The sequence below is a fragment of the Syngnathoides biaculeatus genome, chromosome 12 (genome assembly GCF_019802595.1).
Source record: "Syngnathoides biaculeatus isolate LvHL_M chromosome 12, ASM1980259v1, whole genome shotgun sequence".
Lineage (NCBI taxonomy): Eukaryota > Metazoa > Chordata > Actinopteri > Syngnathiformes > Syngnathidae > Syngnathoides > Syngnathoides biaculeatus.
In genome coordinates, this window is record NC_084651.1 from 7866580 (window position 1) to 7890002 (window position 23423).

The window sequence follows — 23423 nt, forward strand, 5'->3', positions numbered from 1 at the left end:
GTAATATTAACATTTCCAAGCGCACGCTACTGACAACCAGCACTGCTTGTGGGACAAGATGGCGGCAGGGGCGTGTCAAGCCAGGGGTTATGACAATGCGGCTATCTGATTGGCTATTATTGTACGAGTGATTGACAGGTCGGAAATGTCCATTAGCATTTCATCCTGATGGGCTGATGTGCTTCAATGTCATAATTCGCCGATCGGTCAGCGAATGACATATTTTTCGCATCACCGTTGTGTACACTATATGTGAATCCAAAAGCTAGTTTATTTTTAGCCTTATAATAAACGGAGCATCGATTCGCTGTGATAGCCCCTTTATTGGTGCTTAGCACACAACACGCATGCGCAGTCCATCTCACCTACACGATACACACGCCCACCTGTACCGACCCCGCCGTCACAACACCTGCAACAAAGCATATTCAGTTCTTACCTTTTAATAGAGATTATTCTCTATGAACTCGAAATGTAACCTTCAGTCTACACTTCCACTCATTTATACACATATTGAGCTATCTCTTTTGTAACATAATTTATATTCAACAGTATACAACCTGTGATGCATAATAATAGTGATAAACTGTGATTCTGAAATATATATTAGTGACTGTGATATACAAGAATTGTGATCTGGCTATGATATATGCCTGTGATACTGAAATATATTATCAGTGATGGAAGCCTCTTATACACCTCCATCTAATGCTCCAAACACATTAATCTCCACTGTAATGATATATTTTCCACATTCACAATTATAAGGATTAATTATGAAGGTTAAACTGAAACAGTTAGTAAAGTTACTTCTTTGCGACCGCCCGCACAGTTTTGACAAGCAACAGCGCAACAAGAATTAACCATATTGACACTAAAAAGCTAAACCTAACGTAATCCAATTAAATTTGATGTTATTATGTTTCACAATGTACAATTGTAAGGATGTCAAAGGATGTCAACTTTCACTTTCCCCAAAACAATTCCTTGCCCCGACCGGAAGTTGAAGCCGAATTACCACGTGAAAGGGGTCTGTGTCTAATTATATTTCTACGTCATTGGTTCTGCAAAGAAAACGTCGGCGTTACGCATTTTTAAAAGGATCAATACATCACCAAAAACACTATATATATTACCTCCATATGATCTGTTTACACAAAATCCGTCGGTTGGTCATTATTTACTTTTTAAAAATTCTAAAACCCGGAAATTGCAAGCGTTCCCAACGTCGCACAAATAGTTCCGTGATACGTGAAAGTGGCCCGTGACGTGCTACAAATAAAGATCAAAACAAGCACTCTCCGTCGAGACGCGCTACAGAATATAATTTGCTTTATCTTGAAACCAAATATCCTTAAGTGTCTTAGTTATTCAGAATAGTAAAGTATATTTGAATCGAAAACAAGCGCGTATTCGGTAAATCACGTCGTGATATTGCTTCGTATCCCTCCGCTAATCCCCCCTTCAATTAAAACAACCGAAATTGACCTCAATCCCTAATCTATATTTTTGTTTTTAGAGAACAGATTAAGGGAAAAATATATTCACATCCACAAAGAACATTTCTTAAGCAAAACAAAAAAAAAAAAGCCTTAGATAGGCAATCCCTTCTGAGACTAAAATGGCAGTAAATGAGAGAAAATCCCAACCTCTCAAGATTGCTTGACGTCCCAGTGTATCAGTCTCCAAAATGGGAGGAAAACTTTCATTAATCTCTGTAAGTAAATCTTTGGTAAATTATTTTCTTTCTCCTTGTCTGTTTTTGAGGGTGTCTAACCTTAAAACTATCAAGTGTAATTGTGTATTAAGAGTAATTACATCATGTTACAACTCTTAACGGAACTAATGTTATGTTTCCATGTTTCAAGCGTAAATGAAACACAAAATACTAAGCCATACCAATATATGCTGTACAGAATACATACATCTTGAGATTTACAATAACACTCAACTACTTTAAAATTAATTTTTATGTTCCTGTGCCTAGTATATGGAGAATCTCTGTCGCCGAAATGCTTCAGTTTAGTTGGTGAATGGGGCAATTGCCAACCGCCCATCAAAATATCCATGCTGTCTCCTCATTTTTGCCCCTTTCCTCTTTGTAGCTACCTGCATCTTTCTTGACAACCGCACCATGTTTTTGTAGCTCAGTCGAAATGAATACTGTACAGTTTCGCGCATTCGGGGCCTCAAAACTCGTACGGGCTCTCGGTTTTTACATTGTAGTGTGTTAGAAAATGTTGGGTACCGATACATTTGGTGTGAGGTAAAGAATAAGAGTTTTATTTTTTTAATTGTGTTTTATCATGGTTCACTTGAAGTCACTTTCATTTTGTCACTTGGTTTGTAGTGGAAATAATGGAAAATAAATACCTAAAAGTAGCAGAACCTTGATCTAAATCACTCACGTTCAACTGTATATCTCTCCCCTTGCAGCATGAAAGGTGTTCGGCGATAAAGCTTCGGTTCGGTATTCATTTCAACCAAGATCCAGATGCTCCTGGCCGGATCTCAAAGCCTGTAGTAGAGCCCAACGGCGTGTTTGGTGTTTCCCTGCAGACTCTGAGACAAAACGGGAAGATGATACACGGGATACCGCTGGTGTTACGCGATATGGTGGAGTTCTTGGAAAAAAATGGTAACGGATGCACACACCGCCTGACACTTTGTCTTAGTCCATCTTTAATCCTCAAACCATTAGTGACTTTATCTTCTTTCGTTATCAGGGATGGACCACCCGGATCTTTTTCATGCGGGCGGCTCAGTGGTGAAGATCCACCGATTGAGGTGTCAGCTGGATAATGGCGAGAATGTCAAACTGGAACTGGAAGAAGTGTCCACTGTAGCTTCGCTCCTCAAGCTCTTTTTTCAACAGTTGCCTGATCCCATAGTCCCAGAGTACCAACGCAGACATCTCATCCAGAGCTTCAGAGGTACATTTTGTTGGCACGGGATCGTCTAAACCTGGTGTGGTCTCAGCTGGAAAATGCACAATTGGCAGTTACAGCCAATAGTCCATTTTATGACCAGTGCAACTTTACGACGACGTCTACTAAAAGGGCCGTAGACTTCAAAATCACGATGAAATCAGGCTCGATAAAGAAGAGTGGAAATCAGATACTTTTATGGTCTTATCGGTGGACTATGCAGTTTTAAAACTGCTAGCAAGATTTGAATGGTTAGACTAAACCGTAGCTTATGCCCTCCACTGACGTACGTACACGAGCACAATTCTCAAACATGGCCATTCATAATGGGACGCAATTAATTTGTGAATTTATTTCGTGGAGCTTTGACTGCGGCTTGTGCTTTAAACGGTGGCATTCTGATCATTTTCAATTACCATAATTTCCGGTGACTTTTTTTTCACACGCTTTCACAGGCGAAGCAGACACGCTCATGCGGTGATGCCGCGCAAGCGTTAGCGCAGGGCTAGCGTAAGCGCGGTGCTAGCGTTAGCACACATGGTTATGAGCCTCGGTACACAGAAAGAGTTTAACGATAGTGTGAGCCCCGCGCTAACGCTAGCCCCGTGCTACCATTAAACTATTTCTGTGTGCCAGGCTTATAACCAGGTGCGCTCTGTAGGGCGGGAATTACGGTAGAGTTGAGATCACTCAGTAAGGTTTTCTTGGTGTGCAAAGAATAAGAGCCAACTTGACCTTATGAGTCATTGCTGCTATATTAAAATCAAACGTATCAGAGATCTGCACGTGAGGAACTACATTATGCTGTTCTATTTAATAAACAACAACTGTAATGTACTATACAAGCAATACGTGAACTGTAATATAGCAAATAAATACTCTACTGTCCTTTTTCATTGACTTTATTTCATTTATTCCCCAGGTAATGCTGACGAAGCCCATTTGAACACGTCCATGACAAAACACCTTTGCCGCATCCCGGACGAGAACCTCACCGTTTTGTTGTACTTCGTTAACTTCCTGTCCAGAGTGGCAGCTTGCAGCCAGTTGAATCACATGACGGCGGACATGCTCGCTGCTATTTTTGGACCTTACATCTTTCAGTAAGTCGCGCCGCGAGGGACCTCAAGTCTTCCGTACATCACTTCCGTCAGTGATGTGGAACCAAGTCGCAGCTTAGTCTTCTTTTCCCTGTCCATTGCGATCAACTATGCTAAAATTGTTATTTCAAAGATCACCTTTACAATATTTAAAAGTATTAGAATGGAAGAATTTTGTTTAAAGGGTCGGTTTGTATTTGGAAAAAAACACAACTGATAATTTCACTCACTTGTCGGCACTCAAACGCGCGAAAGCATGTCGGGTGTTAGCATATGCGCTCGCCATCTTGCCGATATTGCAGCTTGCTTTACAGCTCGACCTCAGTCGCTCTTGCGCATATTTGCTACCCGAGGCTCTAAATATCCCCGTTTGCCCGTCCGTGCCTGCTCTGTAAGCCACCCTGACCTGTCATTCTGACCGGCCTTCCTTCACACTCCCCCTGCTAGTTTTGTCTGTACCTTGTGTACTTTGTATACAGAATAAAAGGTTAACGTGGTTCTATTTTTACACGCTGAATTTAAGGTTTGAATGACTTCAAGCGGTGTGGGTTGCCCCGAGTCGTTTGAATTCCCGTATCGGTGACATTAAAGCAATTACTGCAAAATAGCAGCTTCTCAGCCTCTTTTACGGTTAGCGGGCTTGTTGCCGTGGCGACCCGCTCACCACCCCATTGAACAGTCTATAATGTTGGCGCCGACAGCACAGCGAGTCCAGCAGTGAGAAACTAAAACCCCGCTTGTTACATATTGTCAGTTTAATAGCAGCTTTTAAAACTGCAACTATTGATGCTAACCTTAGCATGTTAAGAATTTAGCATTTTTTCTTAGCGTTCAGCCAAGGGCACTTTCCTAAAATTCTCAGTGCACAATGTGCAATTGTCTTTGTGTTATTTTTAGGTTAGTGATAAACATCAACAGCTTGAAGCCCATTTATTGATGAATTGTTCAATATTTGCAAAACTGCTTTTCTTGGGGACACTTCCATCCAAGGCACAACTGCAAAACGCTTTGCTACTTCTCCGATACATGATTCCCTCCACTAGATGGGAGTGTTTCAAAATATCTAAGTTGTAGCCACGACACTTGGTGTTTAGCCGTGTCCCCTATCATCCACATGCAGCGTTCCCGGAGGACCCGAAATGCTGGAGGAGCAGAACGTGTGCAACACCGTGTTGGTCCATCTCTTCAGGAAGCACAAGATCTTCCCTCTCCCCCCTGGCTTCTCCTGCCCATCGTCTACGTCGTTCCCTGAGCCTTTCTGAGGTGACTTTTAAATTCTTGCCACTGTCTTTGTGAGACCATGCAAACTCCACACAAGTGGAGCCGGGATTTGAACCCAGATCCTCAGAACTGTGAGGCCATCGATTTAACCAGATGCTTCGCCGTGCTGCTTCAATCTAGTAATTATTTAAATCCAACCTAACAATTGAAAATTGAGCCATTCCTGCGAGAAGCCTTCCTGGTAACCACAGGGGAGCTACAATATTTTGCTTGCATTCAAGTAATATGCATAAACTCCATATAAGCATAACAAATGCAAGATTGACATGCATATTCTTTTCTTGAATGCGCGTCAGTAGCAATAAATGACACAAGAGTGGTTTGTTTGAATGCGAGTGCTCATGTGCGCACACCCTGTGGCCTACTTGCAGCTCATTCCAGGGGCTCCAAGCGACTACATCCCGCCGTGTGTAATATTTTGGTGGGGGGGGCTCGCTTTGTGATTGGAGGCAGCCAGTGAGCCGCTCTGCCTCAAGGAATTCGCCGGTTGACTGTGGAGTGCTCACTTTCCTTCCTAATGGAAGGCGGCCTGGTGTCAGCTGTTTGCTTCGCTGTTGGGCATTTTTGATGGAAAAGCATGTTGTTGCTTTTTTGTTGTTGTTGTCTTCTTGTGTGCTTCGCCTGTTGCTTCAGAGCATCTGTGTCCAAATTTTTGTTAGACTACAGATACAGAAAAATCTAAGGATGCAGGGATGTCTTTGACGTTCCTCACGCTAAAAGTCTAGCAAAGCGTTTTTTTCACGACACAGTAGTTCCTTACATTCAACATTCTTACACTTGTTTTTGTTATTAATTTATTGTGATAAAATGCAATACTCTAAAGTTCAATTTTTCCTCATTGAAAACAGTTTGAAAAGTCCTTGACTGTTTAGCGGGTCTGAGGAATCGAGTTCAAATAAGCCCTCGCTTGTGTGGAGTTTGCGTGGGTTTTCTCTGGGCACTCCAGTTTCCTCCCCAACCCTAAAAGTTGCACTGGTCGTTAATTGACGACTCCAAATTGCCCATAACCCGCAAAATGCATCTTCCCTAATGTGCAGACCGATGAACCGCTAAACATTAGCAAAGCGAGAGTGAGTTTTGTGAGATGTGCGGATTAGCGTTAGCCACGAGCATCAGGTTGTGATAATATTCGAGATGTGTAGAATGGCCTCTACAAGGGAAAAAGAAAAAAAAAAAGCCGCTCGCATGTGCTTTGCAGTTCAGTCGCTTGCTTAGATTTTGAGATTCGGATGAAAGTGGGTCACAGACATTTTTTCAAACACCCGGGGGCTGTATTAAATTGTGGGGGAAAAAATGCACGTCTCCACTAAAGTGCTCTAATGAAGTCATTTGTCTTTTTAGGCATGTTTGTTGGGCAAATGTTTACAGATTCGGCCAGTGTGCTTTGTTTTTTTTGCTGCGAGTTGTTCATTAAAGTTTTATGAGTCGTGTATCAAGTGCAGCACATTTCTGCTGCACGCTTCTTTTCGAAATCTAAAGTAGCCGCTAAAGAGGCCCTTCGGGTCTCATTGTTATAGAGAGCTCGAATCTCCAGAGTTTACTCCAGCGCTCCCATTTTCTATTGTGTTTGTTTGTGGTTGAGAGGCAGAGTACACGTCAAGAGAAATACCATTAACACTTACCGTAATTTCCGGCCTACAAGCCGCGACATTTTTCACACGCTGACGTGGATAATTTGTGCATTTTTTCTAACGGCCGCATGAGGGGCACTCGATCGGAAAAGGTAAGAATGAGACCGGTGGAATATATGTGCCGTGGAAGTGACTTTTACTGGCCCTGTTAGCGCTGCGCTAGCGTTAGCGCTGTGCGAGTATGTTGCTGTTGTGTTACTGGCGTGTCTCAGTGATATTTACTGGTAACTTTTATTTTAACTGGCCCTGTTGGCATTAGCACTAGTGTGGCGATGCGTTAGCACTAGAATTAGCACTAGCGCTAGTGCGACGCTAACGTTAAACTCTTTCTGTGTACCGTCTTTCTTTGTAAATATCTTGTGTTTCAATGTGCGCACTTGCGTTTTTTACACAAATAGTATTTCCTTCACAAATGTTCTCGGTGAGGCTTGTAAACAGGTGCGCTCTGTAGGCCAGGAATTACGGTACATTCATCACTCTGGAAATGGAATTTGCAATTGATTATTGTTGAAGTACAAAAAACAACAACTAAAACCCATGAGTCCGTCGTACAGTGTATTAGGACTCCACACAAAAATGACGTGTTTGTAAAGTAATATGCCAACCAACACATGAATCAAGAGAACCCAGGAGAAAGAATTCCACACACACATGTATATACACCGTAGTTTCCGGACTATAGAGCGCACTTGATTATAAGCCTCACCCAGTACATTTTTAAAGGAAAAAGCATTTTGTACATACACAAGCCGCACCTGATTTAAAGCTTCATGTACCCACATTGAGATATTTACAGAGAAAGACTGTACTCAGAAAGATTTTCAAACTTTTAATAATACATCCCAGCTTTCCTTTCCAAACAGTGCCTGTGACACGGCAGTAACATAGCAGCAACACGCTAGCATAGCGCTAATGCTAGCACAGTGCTGACGCTAGCACAGTGTTAACGGTAGCACAGCGCTAACAGGGCCTTAAAAAAAGATATTGGTAAAAATCACTGAGACGCAACAAAAACAGAAGCAACACGCTAGCACAGTGCTAACAAGGCCAGATAAAAAAAACATACAGGTAAAAGTCACTTCCTTGGCACATATATTCCACCACTCTTGCCTTTTCCGCTCGAGTGCCCCCTTGCGGCTGTTAGAAAAAAATGCACAAATTACCCGCATCACTGCATAAGCCGCAGGGTTGAAAGTGTGTGAAAAAAAAAATTGCGGTTTATAGGCCGGAAATTACACTAATATAAGATGAGCAAATGGATTAGCTGTTTTGTTAGCACTTAAGTCTTTCCTGAGTGACACTCTTGTCATGCAATATGGTTAATATTTCTAGCATTGCCAAAATGACAAATTCCATTCATTCACTACAGGTGACCTTTACCTTGGCCGGAGGTACGCGGCAAATCTGCAGGTCGATGTACTGCATCTGGTCCGATTGAATTTGAATGATGATACTAGTAGCAGCTGTCTAATTTGCATGACAGAGTGGGGTCACCTTGGTAACGTGGTTGTGAAACTCAAAAAGGGCTGATGGGCGTCCTTGTTTACATCTTTCGCCGACGTGAAGCGATCCCTCGGGACGCCGCGGTCGTCGCTGTCCTCCTTTGTGCCGCCTCGCCTCGCCTCCGCCCTGCTCGTCCCGCGGCCGCTGTGACAAGTGGGTCATTGGAGCGGCGCCGTGCCCGCAGACGTGTTTTTGATATGATTCCAGTCCAAATAACACGAAGCCGCCACGGGGGTTCGGGTGGCTGTCATGTGACGGCGAACTGGCTACTTTCGGCCGACATAGTATGGCGGGTTGCGCGCTGCTTCTACAGTGCAGAGCCGCGGGAAAGGTTGTCTCGGTTTTGCCTCGCTGATGTCGCACATGACTAAGCCAGAACCTTTAATGGACTTGCCAGATGGCCTCGGAGCAACACAACAGCAGAACACGCACAAACACACGTGATTTTGCACACACTTCAGTGCAGAGCTGATACAGTATTGATTAAAACTATCCACCCATCCATCCATTTTCTTACCCACTAATCCTCACAAGGGTCACTTGGAGCGCTGGAGCCTATCCCAGCTGTCAACAGGCAGGAGGCGGGGTAGACCCTGAACTGGTCGCCAGCCAATCGCAGGGCACATGAAGACAAACAGATGCACTCACAATCACACCTTGGGGCAATTTAGAGGGTCCAATTAATGCTGCATGTTTTTTGGGATGTGGGAGGAAACCGGAGTGCCCGGAGAAAACCCACGCAGGCACGGGGAGAACATGCAAACTGCCCCACCATCCACCTAATCAAAAACGAAAGGTACAATAATTTGATAACTCGTACCGAAAAATTGATGGTAAAAGCCAGAATTGCCATGAACAATTGACAGCTCTTGTTTTGGAGTTCATTAGAACGTACGTGCACATCCCATTCGTGGCCAGCGTCGCATTTTTGGGACAAGATGATTTCCACGCATTATATCCCTCAGCATACCAAAATATTGAAGTGTTTTAATCTGAAGCCATAATTTGGTATTAGGAGAGGATAACTCATCGGTCAAAGTTAACACAGAGTTATTTCCCTTTCCTTCCTGACCCAACATGGCTGCCTCAAGTACATATGGAGCGTCTGAAACCTGTTTCTGTTAGCTGTTTAGATAAACCTTCTCTGACACCGACATAGGACACAATAAAGTTTGGTACCTTGAAACGAAAAAAAAATTAAGCTTTTAATTGACTTATTTACAGTACATAAATGTAATAAACTAGTTGGATTACAGCGATACCATTTTTTTCCCTTGAAAAATATATCCTTTAATGATATTTTGCGATGATCTACTAAGAAAACCCAAGTACCCTCTCGTGGGGAGCGTCCCATTTTATATTTATATATATATATTTTATTATAATTTTATTATATATATATATATATTTTTTTTTTTATTATAAATGAGTAAAGTTATCATATAACTGAACCATAAACGAAAAAGAAGTGTTATTTCCTCGATTGTGGCCTGTTAGGAGACTTTTATCTCAATAAGGCAAAAAATTGCCACCCTGCCCATGAATGGGTTCATATATCGGAATTCAAAGCGCACAAACTTGTGGCAAAATACTCTTGGCTTGGCAGGTAGCTGATGACACGCTGTAAGTCGCATTTACTGGTGCGTACGTGCCACGTTCAATGGACCGCAACACGACGCCGCATCAGCACTGTGTCGGTCCTCCTTCAGGCGGAATGAGGAGGAGGGATGTGGCGCTTCAGACACACACACACACACACACATATTGATAATGACACGGGCAATGACGTACAATGGGACCCTCCATCCTCGGTGCCACATTTAGACTCCTCATGTGTTACAATAAGGCACTTTCAAAGCTTATGTAAGTATTTTATTTTATTTTTGCGGTCATGCTTTATATTCGGTGCCTCATCTGTAGATGCCCTCTTCCTTCATCCTCCCCCCGCCTACCCTTGTGACGCACAAGGCTGTGTGGTTTTTTTTTTATTTTTTATGAATGAACAGTGCGGGAGCGTGAGAAAGCAGCGTTTGAAGCCATGATGATGTCATACATTCCCCCCCCCGCCCGTGTAACCTCCCGCCCCCCGCCACCCCCGAAACGCCTCAAAACAAAACTGCTTTCCGTTGCAGCCTCCATCTTCGTGAACGAGAGCTACGTGACTCCCGCGCCGCCGCCGAAGCTGGTTCTGTCAACGTTGCCGTGGCAACCCCCTCTCATCATCATCACCATCATCGTCGTCGTCTTCTTCCTCCCGTTCTGATCTCACGCACGCGCACACACCCACGCCGCACGCAACCGCCCGAGCGGTACTCCCGCCGCGCCCCTTCTTGCCGCGCCTGATGAATAATCCATGTGGAGGCAGCTGAGCAGCGGGAGCGCGGGGAATGCCGGCCAGGAACGAGCGCCATGTGCGTATGAGGATCATCTGCCCGTCACGTATTCCCGCATGATGGACCTCTGTGCCGCATCCAGCGCTTGGACGCCAACATGTGTGGAATGCGGTCCTTCTGAGTTTTTTGGTTTGAATTCCATCGCGGTCAAGGCGATGTTCGAGACGTGAGGAACGCCGAGGGGGGCGGACACCGCGTTTGACGGGATGCGTGCGCCAGCATTTACGATCCTTCCCCTCGCGCCCTAAACGCTGCGTGACACCTTTCCAGGGGAGGACTCTGCCTTCGATCCCCCCCCCCGCCCCCCCCCGGAGGACTTTTTAAGATCAGGAACGACACCTCTCGGCTTGCAGCCATGTTCTGCTTCTGCTTCCAAAGCCCCTCCCTCAAGCTTCAAGCCCTGGAGGCTGATTTTAGTCCGCCGGACCCAGAACACGACGACGTACAAGAGCAGAAGAACCTGCCGGCCCGCCAGCAGTCTCTTTCGAGCAGGCAGCCAAGCCTGCGTTTGGACCACAAGCCGCTCCTCCACTCGTCTCCGACGTCGCCGGCTCGGGATACGGTTGACTCATCACAGCACGGTGAGTGCATCCACGCGCACCGAAATATCACGTTTGGGCATAAATATGTGGGAGGTGACACAAAAGTAAATCACTTTCATACTTTTTATATGTAACGATTCTCATGTTCGGGGGTTGTTCGTCAATAAAAGGTACTCGTTAGAAACATTTCATCACAAAAAGTAAGAATGAATATGCGACTGAAATGATGACCTCAGTTAACTCATACATTTACTTTGTGTGTATCTGGGCCTATTTAATTAAACACAAACCAGATATAATACTCATATTAATGTTATTTTACCTTTTGCCATGTAACGGAAGTTGTACCGAACCAAAGAAGAACCTGAAGGGAATATATGACAATTTATGTCTTCCAAATGTGGTGTAGATGTTGTTGTCATGAAAGCAGTAGGAAGACATAACAGAAGGTGGCCAGTTCAAGTCCCAGTGGCCCAAAAATAAGCTCATTGAAGTAGACCCCGAGAAAGATGAAATTTCTTTCGCACATCTGATGTGCCCGTGAGTGAGACACTGAGTTGCTTCGCGCAGTTCTTTGCGTGTTGCCCCCCAACACTACCCATGTGGGGTTAAATGGAAAATACGGTGATACCTCAGTTCTCGACCACGAGAAGTGATTTGTTCGAAAACCGAATCGATGTTTCCCATTACAATGAATGGAAAAAGAAATAATGAGTTCCAAGCCTAAAAAATTGGGCTTTTTAAAGCATTTTTTGTAGCTTTTCCTGATAATAAACTGCATACTAGAAATACATGTATGGTTTAAATGCTTTATATAATAAAATAATTTAAGAAATATATTTATTTTTGGCATAAAATGTATGCTTTAGTAGTAGAGTACACTAGGCTGAGAGTGCATCGCCATATCTGTAGCGACTCAGCTCCCAGTCTTGTAAACTTTTTTTATTAACAAAAGTGCAGAATAACTTTAAACAAGCAACTTGCCTTCTTTGGAGCCGTGATTGGGGGTTAATACGGTTGTCGTCGATAAGAAGAAAAACAACAGTCACTACCGGGACACGTCTGTGTACAGAGGATGCCTTATACAGAATAACAGAAGTGCGCTGGTTGCGCCGCGCGCATTATGTCATTTCCGAATATTTTTCGCGTGGCGTTCGAATTGACAACAATGCTTCTTTGTGTACTGTATTACAAAAACTTCGATGTCATCTAGCCCCGCTAAAAGCAAGTTTTAATCTTCCAATGAGAAATGTTTGCACGTTTAAACATTAAATTACAGCTTCAGTTTTTGAGCAGGATATCATTTACATAATCCGGCCATCTATTTTCTGTAATGCTTGGGGTGAGCAACAGAGATTTGGACCCTGGATCTCAGAACTGCGAGGCAGACACGCTCACCACCTGCGCTAAATAAAAAATGATCATCATGTGTGGGATTGTTTGTCCACGGTTGTTCGCTCGGGATGGCGGAAAGATGAGTCACAAGGTGTAAATTAATTCCGGTCTCAGAACCTCAGACCAGTTACGCAGACATGAAAATTCTCAAATATGCCATTTTTCTACCGATTGTAGCTATTTTCTAGAATAGGCTACTAAATTATTAAAGGGGTAGCCATCACCCTGACTTCCCTCCACTAGTGAATGTTCATAGTACTGCACGTAGACTGGCTGACTTGTTTGAGGGGTCTAGAAGGTTCTACATTAGACCTCAATGTTGAAGTCCTGGTCACTGCCCCCCGTAGGCTCCAACACGAGCTGACTTTCACTGTCAAATGTGCAAATTACGTCTGATGTCATTATTTTTGTTTGAATTATCTAAATCAAGTGCGGCACGGTGGATCAGCTGGTAAAGTGTTGACCTCACAGTTCTGACGTCCCGGGTTCAAGCCCAGCCCTCCCGTGGCTGCGTGGGTTTCCTCTGGGCACTCTGGTTTCCTCCCTCATCCCAAAAACATGCAACATTAATTGGACACTCTAAATTGCCCCTTGGTGTGATTGTGAGTGCAGCTGTTTTGTCTCCATGTGCCCTGAGATTGGTAGGCAACCAGTTCAGGGAGTACCTTGCCTCTTGCCTGCAACCCTTATGAGGATGAGCGCCAAAGAAAATGGATGGATGGATGGATGGACTTTGACTTTGACCAATCACAGGCTGTCAACCAGTTCAGTTGACAGATGGGATAGGCTCCAGCACTCCCCGCGACCCTTGTAAGGATAAGCAGCTAAGAAAATGGATGGATGGATGTTTTCTACTTTTTTTTTTCACATGTTGCAAAAATTATTTAAAATAACTGACTGCTGTTTTATATTTCCTTGTAAAGATGTTCTTTATTAATAAATACTTAATTATATATTATTATTATATTATATTATATTATATATATTATTATATATTATAATACTTATTTAAATACTATACTATATAGTATATACTTTTTTTTTTTACCCAAAGTTGAATGCTGTTTCTAGGTTTCTTAATAATTGTAACATATTTTACAAATATACTTATTGTGTGCATATAAAAAGCCAATTTTCCATAATACATGATGTTGTTTTGTTCGTCCTTTTCCGACAGTCCCAGCCCCATCCCAGGACCTTTCGTACGCTCCCGCTCCATCCACCGCCTCCTCCCCTCCGGGGGGTCCGGGAAACGAGGACCCCCCGCCCAGCTCTCCGGGCAGCCCTCCCCTGCTTTGCACTTTCACCACCAGCGAATGCCCCGTCCCGTCCCCTCGATGCCCCAACCTGAGCAGGAGTCTCCGCTACAACCTGGACCCCGACACCGCCCCGTCGCCGCCTTGCTCGCAGCACATCCGCATGTAAGAAGACACATTATTATTATTAGTTTACAGTCCATATGAATCATATCGACACTTTACTGCACGTAACTGTGCCTGAACTTTTCATGGTGACAAAAAAATGGTCAGTTATTTATTTTATTTTTTTTAGACCAATTATTTTTTTCAATCATTGCGAATTGTCTTTTCTTTATGGCGTGCAGGGCGCGCTGCGGTTCCCGCGCAGAAGCAGACGACCGCTCGCTGTCCGTGTCCGTGTTGAAGAGGCACGTTCAGACCTTGAGGAAGAGGATCAGACAGCTCGAGGAGCATTTTGAGCAGGAGAGGCTCAAGGTGACCGCCAAAGTCCAACTGCTCGAGTCACGCAGACGCCCGCAAGCGAAGGCCACATCTCAACACTGCGACACACAAAACATGTCACGTGTTTTTTCCGGGAGAGTTAAGACGGATGGGTAGACGGGGGGGCGTGGCCTCTTATATGATTTCTATTTTTGTTTTTTGTTTTTTTTCCCCAGCCTTCTTATTATGACAAGACCGCACATCCGGAAGTCGCCAGACTGATCAAGGAGCTCCTGAAGAGCCGCAAGCAGCTGAAAGGTCTTGATGCCAACGTTCAGATTTTGCCTGCAAACATGCACAACAAAATTTTTTTTTTCAATTTTTTTATATTCTACGTAATTATGCGAAATACTGCTTTGGATAAGAAATAAATCCAAATTTAGGGGCTCTCTGTTTACAAAAATAAGTTTCTTCACAAAAATCACAACAAAGGTCACAAGTCACAACAAAAACATATTTTCTTTATTTTTGAGATAAAAAAAAAAAACTCAGATAATTTGGGAAGAAAATATCTCTTCCCTTTTCAATTTTATTTATTTTTTTTTATCTGAAACAAAATTTGTTCATTTAATTTCTTCATGTGAAAAGAAAAATTTGGAGGTACATTGTGTGATATATATATATATAATATATTTATATAAAACAACACAGAAGTAGTGATGACGTGATTTTCATGACACATGACACGTCTTCTTAATGTTTTGTATAGATAAATAAATACATTTTAAATAGAATATATAATCAATAAATAAAACAAGCTAAATAAATAAAAATAAAAAATATATAATTTATATATATAATAGATTCATGGATAAATAAAATAAATAAAAATACATTATATATATATATATATATATATATATAACTTTTTGAATTGATTTATCTTATTTTATTTATTCATTATATATTCTAAATATATATTCAAAATATATTTATCCGATTGGAAAAATAAATAGACATTTGGTGATTTTTTTCCCTTTGAAATACAACACAACAAAACACATTTTCTCCATCTTTTTGAAAAAATAAACACACAGTATAGAGGTACTTGTTATTCCTGTTTTGGAGTTTTTATGCCAAAGAAGAAAAAATATGTTTTCTTTGTTGTTAATCAAAAGCACTAACTCAGAATTTGGAAGTACATGATAAATTGTTCCATGAAAGAGAACACATTTCTGTAATGTTTCGGATCAAAACAGTACGATGCAGTGTAGTTTGATATTACAATTAACTCTCATTAAATTGTGTAATGTTGCGGTGATTCAAAAAAACACAATCGTCGTTTGTTTCGTCCCGCAGAGCTCAAGTTGTGCCACGCCGAGGAAGGCGGCTCGAAAGGAGGTCCGAATCCTCCGCCGGAAAGGACCAATCAGAGCGAGGCGGCTCTTCCGGGGCCGGATGTTCAACAAGCGAGCGACGCCGGCAACGCCAAGCCCAGCGTGGAGGAGACGGTCCACGTCATGACCCAAAGACTGAGCGAGGGCCGGCGAGAGCTCAGCCTGCCCGACAGCGTCAAGGTTGGCCTGCTTCGGCTTTTCGGTTGACGATTGCGCGCTAAAATTGTCCGACGTTGACCGTTGAGCGTTTTCATGTGCAGGAGATGAGCCATTCGCAAATTAGCCTGGAGAAGTCCAGCCTGCAGAAGTGTTTGCTCTACTTTGAGAGTCTGCACGGACGCCCGGTAAAAAAAAATAAAAATACTTTTGGGCCGTGTGATTAGTTCCTTTCTACCTTATCTCATGGAAACTAGATTTTTAGCCATGGAGGTTGGATGTTTACCGTGTAGTTTAAATACCGGTACTGATTTCAATGCAAGAACCACATTAGTCTTAAATGATGTCAAAGGGCGGCACGGTGGATCAGTTGGTAAAGCGTCTGCCTCACAGTTCTGAGGTCCTGGGTTCAATCCTGGCCCCGCCTGTGTGGCGGTTACACGTTCTCCCCGTGCCTGCGTGGGTTTTCTCCGGGAGGGCACTCCGGTTTCCTCCCACATTCCAAAAAGCATGCAACATTAATTGGACGCTCTAAATTGCCCCAAGGTGTGATTGTGAATGAGACCGTTTGTCTCGATGTGCCCTGCGATTGGCCGGCAACCAGTTCAGGGTGTACCGCGCCTCCTGCCGTTGGCAGCTGGGATAGGCTCCAGCACTCCCCGCGAGGATAAGCGGCAAAGAAAATGGTTGGATTGATGATGTCAAAGGTTTTGCAGGTTAACAAAAATGTTTGAAATTGTTCTACATTTTTGCTTTTTTTTTTTTTTACTTTTTTGAGACTTTATTTTTTTTTTTTCATTTTTAGTGCAAAATGTACCGAAAACACATTTTCTTCTCCCTCAGTAAAGATAAATAGGGCTACAGTTGGAAATACATGATCTTTTTTTATTTTTTATTTTTAAAATTTTCAAAAGTAATAACTAAAAATATTTGAAGATGCATGAGGATTTCTAATGCCAAACTCTACCAAAGCACATTGTTATTTTTTTATGCAATATTTGGATTATAATATTTTTTTTGTTTTTCATTTTTATGTTTTTATACAAACAAAATAACAAAAACTGACTTCCCGTTTTATTTTTTTTATTTAAATTTTATGTGTTTTATGTTCCATTCTTCCGTTTTCTGTACCGCTTATCCTCACAAGGGTACAAGTATTTTCTTCAGATCTTAATTTTTATGGGGTGCAGGGCAATATTTCTTGTGCTTTTGATCAGGTTAAGCAAAATACTGCATTTGATATAGGATCTATTGAGTGATATTTCCCCTCGCCAGCTGCTTCCTTTCGAAGTAATCCGAGCGAATAACGTTTTCGTTGTACTGCACGGCGCTGTGAGTAACATCGTACTCTGGGTTTGCGTCTTTAGAGTGGCGCAAGCGAGCGGATTCTGGTGAAACCTTTCTACGAGCGCTACCGCGTCCTCAAACAGCTGCTGCGTTCCTCCAGTACCTGCACGCTCATTACCACCATTGTGAGTAGAACACCTCAAAACTTTTATTCACTCATATTGAAACCAAAATCTTCAGTGAAAATAGTTTTGTAGAAAAAGAAAGTGAACCTTCGATTAAATTCCAGTTATTTTATTTCATTATTTTTTTGCAACTCGTATTACTTGTTGCTGATTAAAAATTGTAACTCATAAAATTAAAATAATAAAATGCAATACACAGGAAAATATAATTTTATTTGTTAGACCAAAGAAACAAAATTATGTTTTGACCTAAAAAAAAAAAATAGGATCTTCACAGAAGTTCAAATGATTGTGATCAAAAATTTTGTTTTGTTTATTGTAATAATAACTAAATCAATACCTCAACAAACACAAATATACATGATTTATTTAATGTTCAAACGAGAAAACCCAAATCAATGTTTTAAGAATGACTCACCCGGTCATTCAGAATGCAAATACTTGTAGTGTACTTTGCTGGCCACACGAGGACACTACATGGAGCGTCCAGTGCATTGTGTACATTTTTATCCCGCATGTTTTTGTCGGTGGCCAAAGGAGGAAGAGGAGGGCTCCGACGAAGATCATCCCAAAGAGCAAAACCCGAGACAGCAGTGCGCGTCGACTGGGGGGCCGCCGCCCCCTCCCGCCTCGGAAACGTCCGACACGCCCCTGGTGTCGCCTTTGGAGGAGGGCAAGTGTCTCCAGCCGCAGCCTGTCACCATGGCGACGCTCCATGAGGCTTCCAGGTAGGGACTGCAACCTTTTTTTTTCATCCTGCAAATGTGGATCTGCTCTGTCAATCAAAAATCTCACCATTTACATATTTTACGGGTGTTCGATAAACGGTGAATGATATGTGATATTTTTGCCAGATCGGAATTATTGGATCATCTTCGGATCACCCGTTTGGAAAAACGGAGGCTGCACCGAGCACTGCGGGAATTTGAGGACCTTTTCTACACCCTCAGTGGGAGGTACACACACACAGAAATATACACAAATATCTGACTTTTCTATTTTATTCTGTCTTCAAACAAACTTGGGACCATTGGGTTCAAACAATGCGTTGTGAGAATAAGAACAAAATGTAATTTTAAAAAATTTCATGAAATACAGTGGTTGCCTGACTTATGAGAGACACGATTTCCAAGTTTTTCAAGATACAAAGTGTCGCTCGCATGATTTTGATTTTTTTTTTTCCCCCGTCGTCATGTGTGCAAGCAAACATTGGCATCACACGCACTAGACGGTGGCGGCGGACTTCCTAGCAAACAGCAGTTTGGCGGAAAAAAACGGTTTCCAAAATGTCCAAGTTGGTTCGAGCTGTTGTTTATTGGGTCTCCCAGTTGAAGTTGACTGTAAACTAAAACAATAATAGTAAAATGAGAAATACATATAGTGTATTCATCCAAACAACATACAAGAGTCCACTAGCTTAATGCTAGTAACCGGGCTAACAAAACTAGCATTGACGTTGCGCTGCTTCTAAAATATTCATCAGAATCGTTCGCAACACACGCGGACAAAAGTATTGAACAATACTCACGGGCTTCTTCTTCTACTACTTTTTTCGCGCCCCGTTGAATTAATGCACGAAATCATGATGCACAAATTTTTCATTCTTTACATTCTATTAAATTACGTTACCAATGTATTTTTTTCTTTTCTGAGCGAAATAATGTGGCGTGGTATTTTTTTCTTATTGTAAACATCCATCTGTCCATTTTCTTTGCTGCTTATCCTCACGAGGGTCGCGGGGAGCCTTTACCAGCTGTCAACGGGCAGGAGGCAGGGTACACCCTGAACTGGTCGCCGGCCAATTGCAGGGCACATCGAGACAAACAGCCGCACTCACAATCACACCTACGGGCAATTTAGAGGGTCTAATTAATGTTGCATGTTTTTGGGATGTGGGAGGAAACCGGAGTGACCGGAGAAAACCACAAAACTCCACACAGGCCGGGCCAGGATCGAACCCGGGTCCTCAGAACTGTGAAGCCAACGCTTTACAAGATGACCCACCGCGCTGCCCCTCCCAAATATATATTTTTAAATCACTTCGTACATCAATTAAATTCGGTGTAGTAAGATTGTGCAGCTGTACCTAATGTTATTATCCATGAGTGGAATTTGTTGTAATATTCATTTGGGCTAAAAGCATAGTTGGTGAAGTCATATTTTTGTTTTTTTTTGGGGGGCGGGGCAAACACAACAAATTCAACAAAAAAAAGTGTTGGGTGGCCGCCCTTATTGTAAACATTACATAAATTTTGGTTGGTATTTTCTGGGGGGGGTCTTGAACGGCTAGAATCCGTTTATTGATTTCAGTGGAGGAAAAGATGATTTAAGATCCCACAACAAATAAAACTTGTAAGTCAAGGCACCACTGTACACGCGAGAAAAAAAAAATAAAAGAAAATCCAGCACAAAATCAACTGTACACGCCTTTTTTGTTCTGTACACATTCATTTTCCCCCGTTTTGGATGACAATACACACTGTACAAGGCTATCGGAGGAAGGGAGCGCCAACAGAGTTAAGGAAGCTCCCCAAAAAAAAAAAAAAATCGAGTTGAGCATCCTCTCCCCTCCCACAGGGTCTGTCAGAAGGAGGACCGCGGACCCATGGCGGAGGAGTACTGCCAGTACAAGAACCTCAAAGCCAAACTCCGGCTGCTGGAGGCCCTGCTCAGCAAAAAGCAGGACACGCCCAAGAGCGACTGAGCTTCTCATGACGGAGTCCAAAGCCCAAAAAAAAAGAACTGGACGACGATGATTATCAATATGATGATGATATTGAAGATGCACTTTACAGGAGGATGTCGGACGGCGTGGAAACGTCCAAAAAGCACACGACGAGGAAGCAAGCGGATGATGTGGAGCATTACGAAGTCCGAACGGTACATGTAAATATCTATGGCACTTACTTTTGTTTTTGTCATCATTGTGGAATATGCAATTTCTAAATATCTTGCCCAAAATAGGTGCGAGGGAGTATTAAGGACATGCTGAACAGAAAAAAAAAACTGTACAATTATGAGGAAAAAGTCATAAAGCTTTGACAAGTTTTTTTTTTTCAAGAAAAAAATGCAAGAGTACTGGAGAAAAAAATAATGCAGTATTTGAGAACAAAATTTGTTTGTCGCTCCGAAAGATTTTGTGCTGAAAGTAAAAATGTGTTCATATTTCAACCATTTTTTTCCCTCGACTGAAACTGTCCATGTATTTAAAAAAAATATTTAAATTTATCCACTTTTGAGTGGGAAAATAACTTTTTCTTGACTTTATATTTTGTGAAATTGCAACTTTTTTCTCAGCATTTTAAAAAAAAAATCAAAACTATGCCTTTCTTTTTGTAATCATGATTTTAGAAAATATGGTTACTGTAATATTCAGTTGTTTCTTTTGTTTCTGTTGAAACAGTCATTTTATTCTAATAATAATAATAATCTGAGGGGAAAAAATATTTTAATGGCAACACATTATTACAGGAAAATGGGTGAACAAAATTATTTTTGTAGTCAGGTTACATATAAAAAAAAGTTCTGATAAAGCATTTTTTTTCTAAACAAAATCCAATTTCTGGTGAAAAATCGTTGTATCATTACATGAAAAATGTATCACCCTCACCAAAAAGTTGTAATGTTGGGATTTTTCTATATTTAAAAATGGGAGCAGTATTTATGTTATGAATGATATTTTTTTTATATTTTCAAGATTTTGATGCGCACAGTGATTCAATGTTACAATTTTTTTCTTGAAAAAAAATATTCCGCCGAATTATGTCTTTCTCCTCGTACTTTTTTCCACCGTCTAGTCAGTGTGACCTACTTTGAATCCATCATCCATCCATTTAGCCGCTTATCCTCACAAGGGTCGCGGGAGTGCTGGAGCCTATCCCGAGATATCTTCGGGCAGCCAATCACAGGGCACATGGAGACAACCAATCACACCTAAGGGCAATTTGGAGCGTCCAATTAATGTTGCATGCTTTTTGGGATGTGGGAGGAAACCGGAGTGCCCGGAGAAAAGCCACGCAGGCACGGGGAGAACGTGCAAACTCCACACAGGCGGGGCCGGCGGGATTTGAACCCCGGTCCCCAGAACTGTGAAGCCAGCGATCTCACCAGATCCTCCACCGTCCTTCCTCTGTTGACTTTGCAAATTGCTGAAGGTTGGCAGTTCCACCTGGTGTCTCCCCCACCCAGCTTGCTTGATACGACCCCCCCCCCTTCAATGTTTTCAGCGAGATGAACCAGAACTCTGCGCACTTCTGCTTTCGAGCGCACTCCGAATACCCTCCATGTACATATGAATGTTTCAATAAAAAATAAATATTTTTTCACATTTAATCCCCGCTGAACAGTGTTTTTTTTTTTTAAAATACCTTTCCACCACCGACCACAGCACAACAATGACAACGGTGACTGTTGCAGAAAGGGTTGCCATGGCGACGACACAGTATACCCGTGCTCAGACAGCATCATGCCTTTTTTTTTCTTTTCTTCTAAAGGTTATCAGTCGTGTTTATCACAGTAGACGCTCAAGAGGCCCGTTGCACCAGTTTTCAGTCAGAATCCACAGCTTCTGTTTTTTTTTTCCATTTTTAAAGTCTTTGTTGTTTTTTAATACCTTTGGTTTAAAGAAATAACAGGATGCGGCAGCCTCAGAACGTTGTATTATCATTCCATGCCATAAGTGGAAGTAGCGAGGAGGCGTCCTCCGCTAGAACCGCAAAAAAAAAAAAAAAATGAAGCGTAGAGACAAGAATAGCAAAAAAAGAAAAAAATATGTAATTTGCGAGTTGTTTCAAAGGGATCGTCTTCATGAATCCAGGCAGATGCGCCCCGAGCGTGTGTGTGGTTGCGTGTGTGCTGCATATTGTCTTAATATTACACATTTTTTTCAAAACATAACTCTTGAAAAACATTTTCTTATATTAGGGGGTCTTTTCTTTTGGATTAAAGCCATAATAGTTTGAGGAGGGGAAAAGAAGAAAAGATCGCTGAGAGAAAGATGACAAGATTGATATTATCACATAAAGTGAAATATCGTATTGTGAAAAGCATTACTGATGGATAATTTTCTAATAATCTAATGAAAAAAAATTGGGCCTAAAGTGACATCCCCACTAAAAATTATTTAAAAAAGAAAAATTACAAGAACAACATTGAACTATTTATTATAAGAGGCTCGCGACCCTTGTGAGGATAAGCGGCTAAGAAAATGAATGGATGGATGGATATTGTAAGAGGATATTAAGAGAAAAATTTAATCTTTTAACAGCATTTTATATTAAAAAAATGTGCTTGTAAAAGGCAATGGAGTAAAATGTTTTGGGGTGAGAAAAAAATTAATGAATTATTAGTTAATTAAAATTAATTTAAAAAATGTAAATACAATTTTGGGAGTGCAAAAGTAATGTTTAAATCACAAAAGGAGTGTTGTGAAAAAAATTGCAAGACTGTAGCATGAGAAAAAAGTTGTGATGGGAAAAACAACATGAGAGAAATAAATGGGGAATTATTATGACAATGTTGCAATTTTAACAGTCGTTTTTCCAAGAAAACTATTTTTCTCTCAAAAATCCGCATTTGGAACATGACGACAACAATGTCAGCTTTTTGGGAGAAAAAATATGAAAAAAAAAGTTACACGGCAAGAGCAACAAGATTTAAGTCAGGACAATCCCAGACAAAAAAATAATATTGAAAAAATAAAATTGGAAAGTCACTTTTTTTGGCAGAAAAATTGAATTTTGTTTTTCAAGAATTATGTTTGACAACTTTGTTCTTGAAAAAAATATTAATATGTTACGAGAACAGAATGTGATTTTTTTTGTGGGGGGGTGAAAACAGTTTGTGTTGATGGCCGACGTTGTGCGCGAATGTGCGTGTGCGTTTTCATGCAAGTGTTGCTCTCCCCCAGCGCACAGGGGAGGTGCGTTCCCGCCCCTGTCCCCCCCCC

The 23423-nt window shown here is 41.8% G+C and overlaps 1 protein-coding gene across 1 annotated transcript; it reads left to right on the top strand.

Moving 5' to 3' along the window:
* The first annotated feature begins 1253 nt into the window (after positions 1-1253).
* fam13c (family with sequence similarity 13 member C) lies at positions 1254-23402 on the top strand. The gene is made up of 15 exons (XM_061837854.1): positions 1254-1717; positions 2437-2638; positions 2727-2933; positions 3850-4030; positions 5148-5290; positions 10575-11416; positions 13950-14193; positions 14376-14505; positions 14688-14769; positions 15811-16028; positions 16109-16192; positions 17372-17476; positions 18014-18204; positions 18331-18432; positions 20054-23402. The coding sequence occupies exons 6-15, from the start codon at positions 11191-11193 to the stop codon at positions 20178-20180; spliced, it is 1509 nt and encodes a 502-aa protein (XP_061693838.1). The 5' UTR covers positions 1254-1717; positions 2437-2638; positions 2727-2933; positions 3850-4030; positions 5148-5290; positions 10575-11190; the 3' UTR covers positions 20181-23402.
* Positions 23403-23423: the final 21 nt, after the last annotated feature.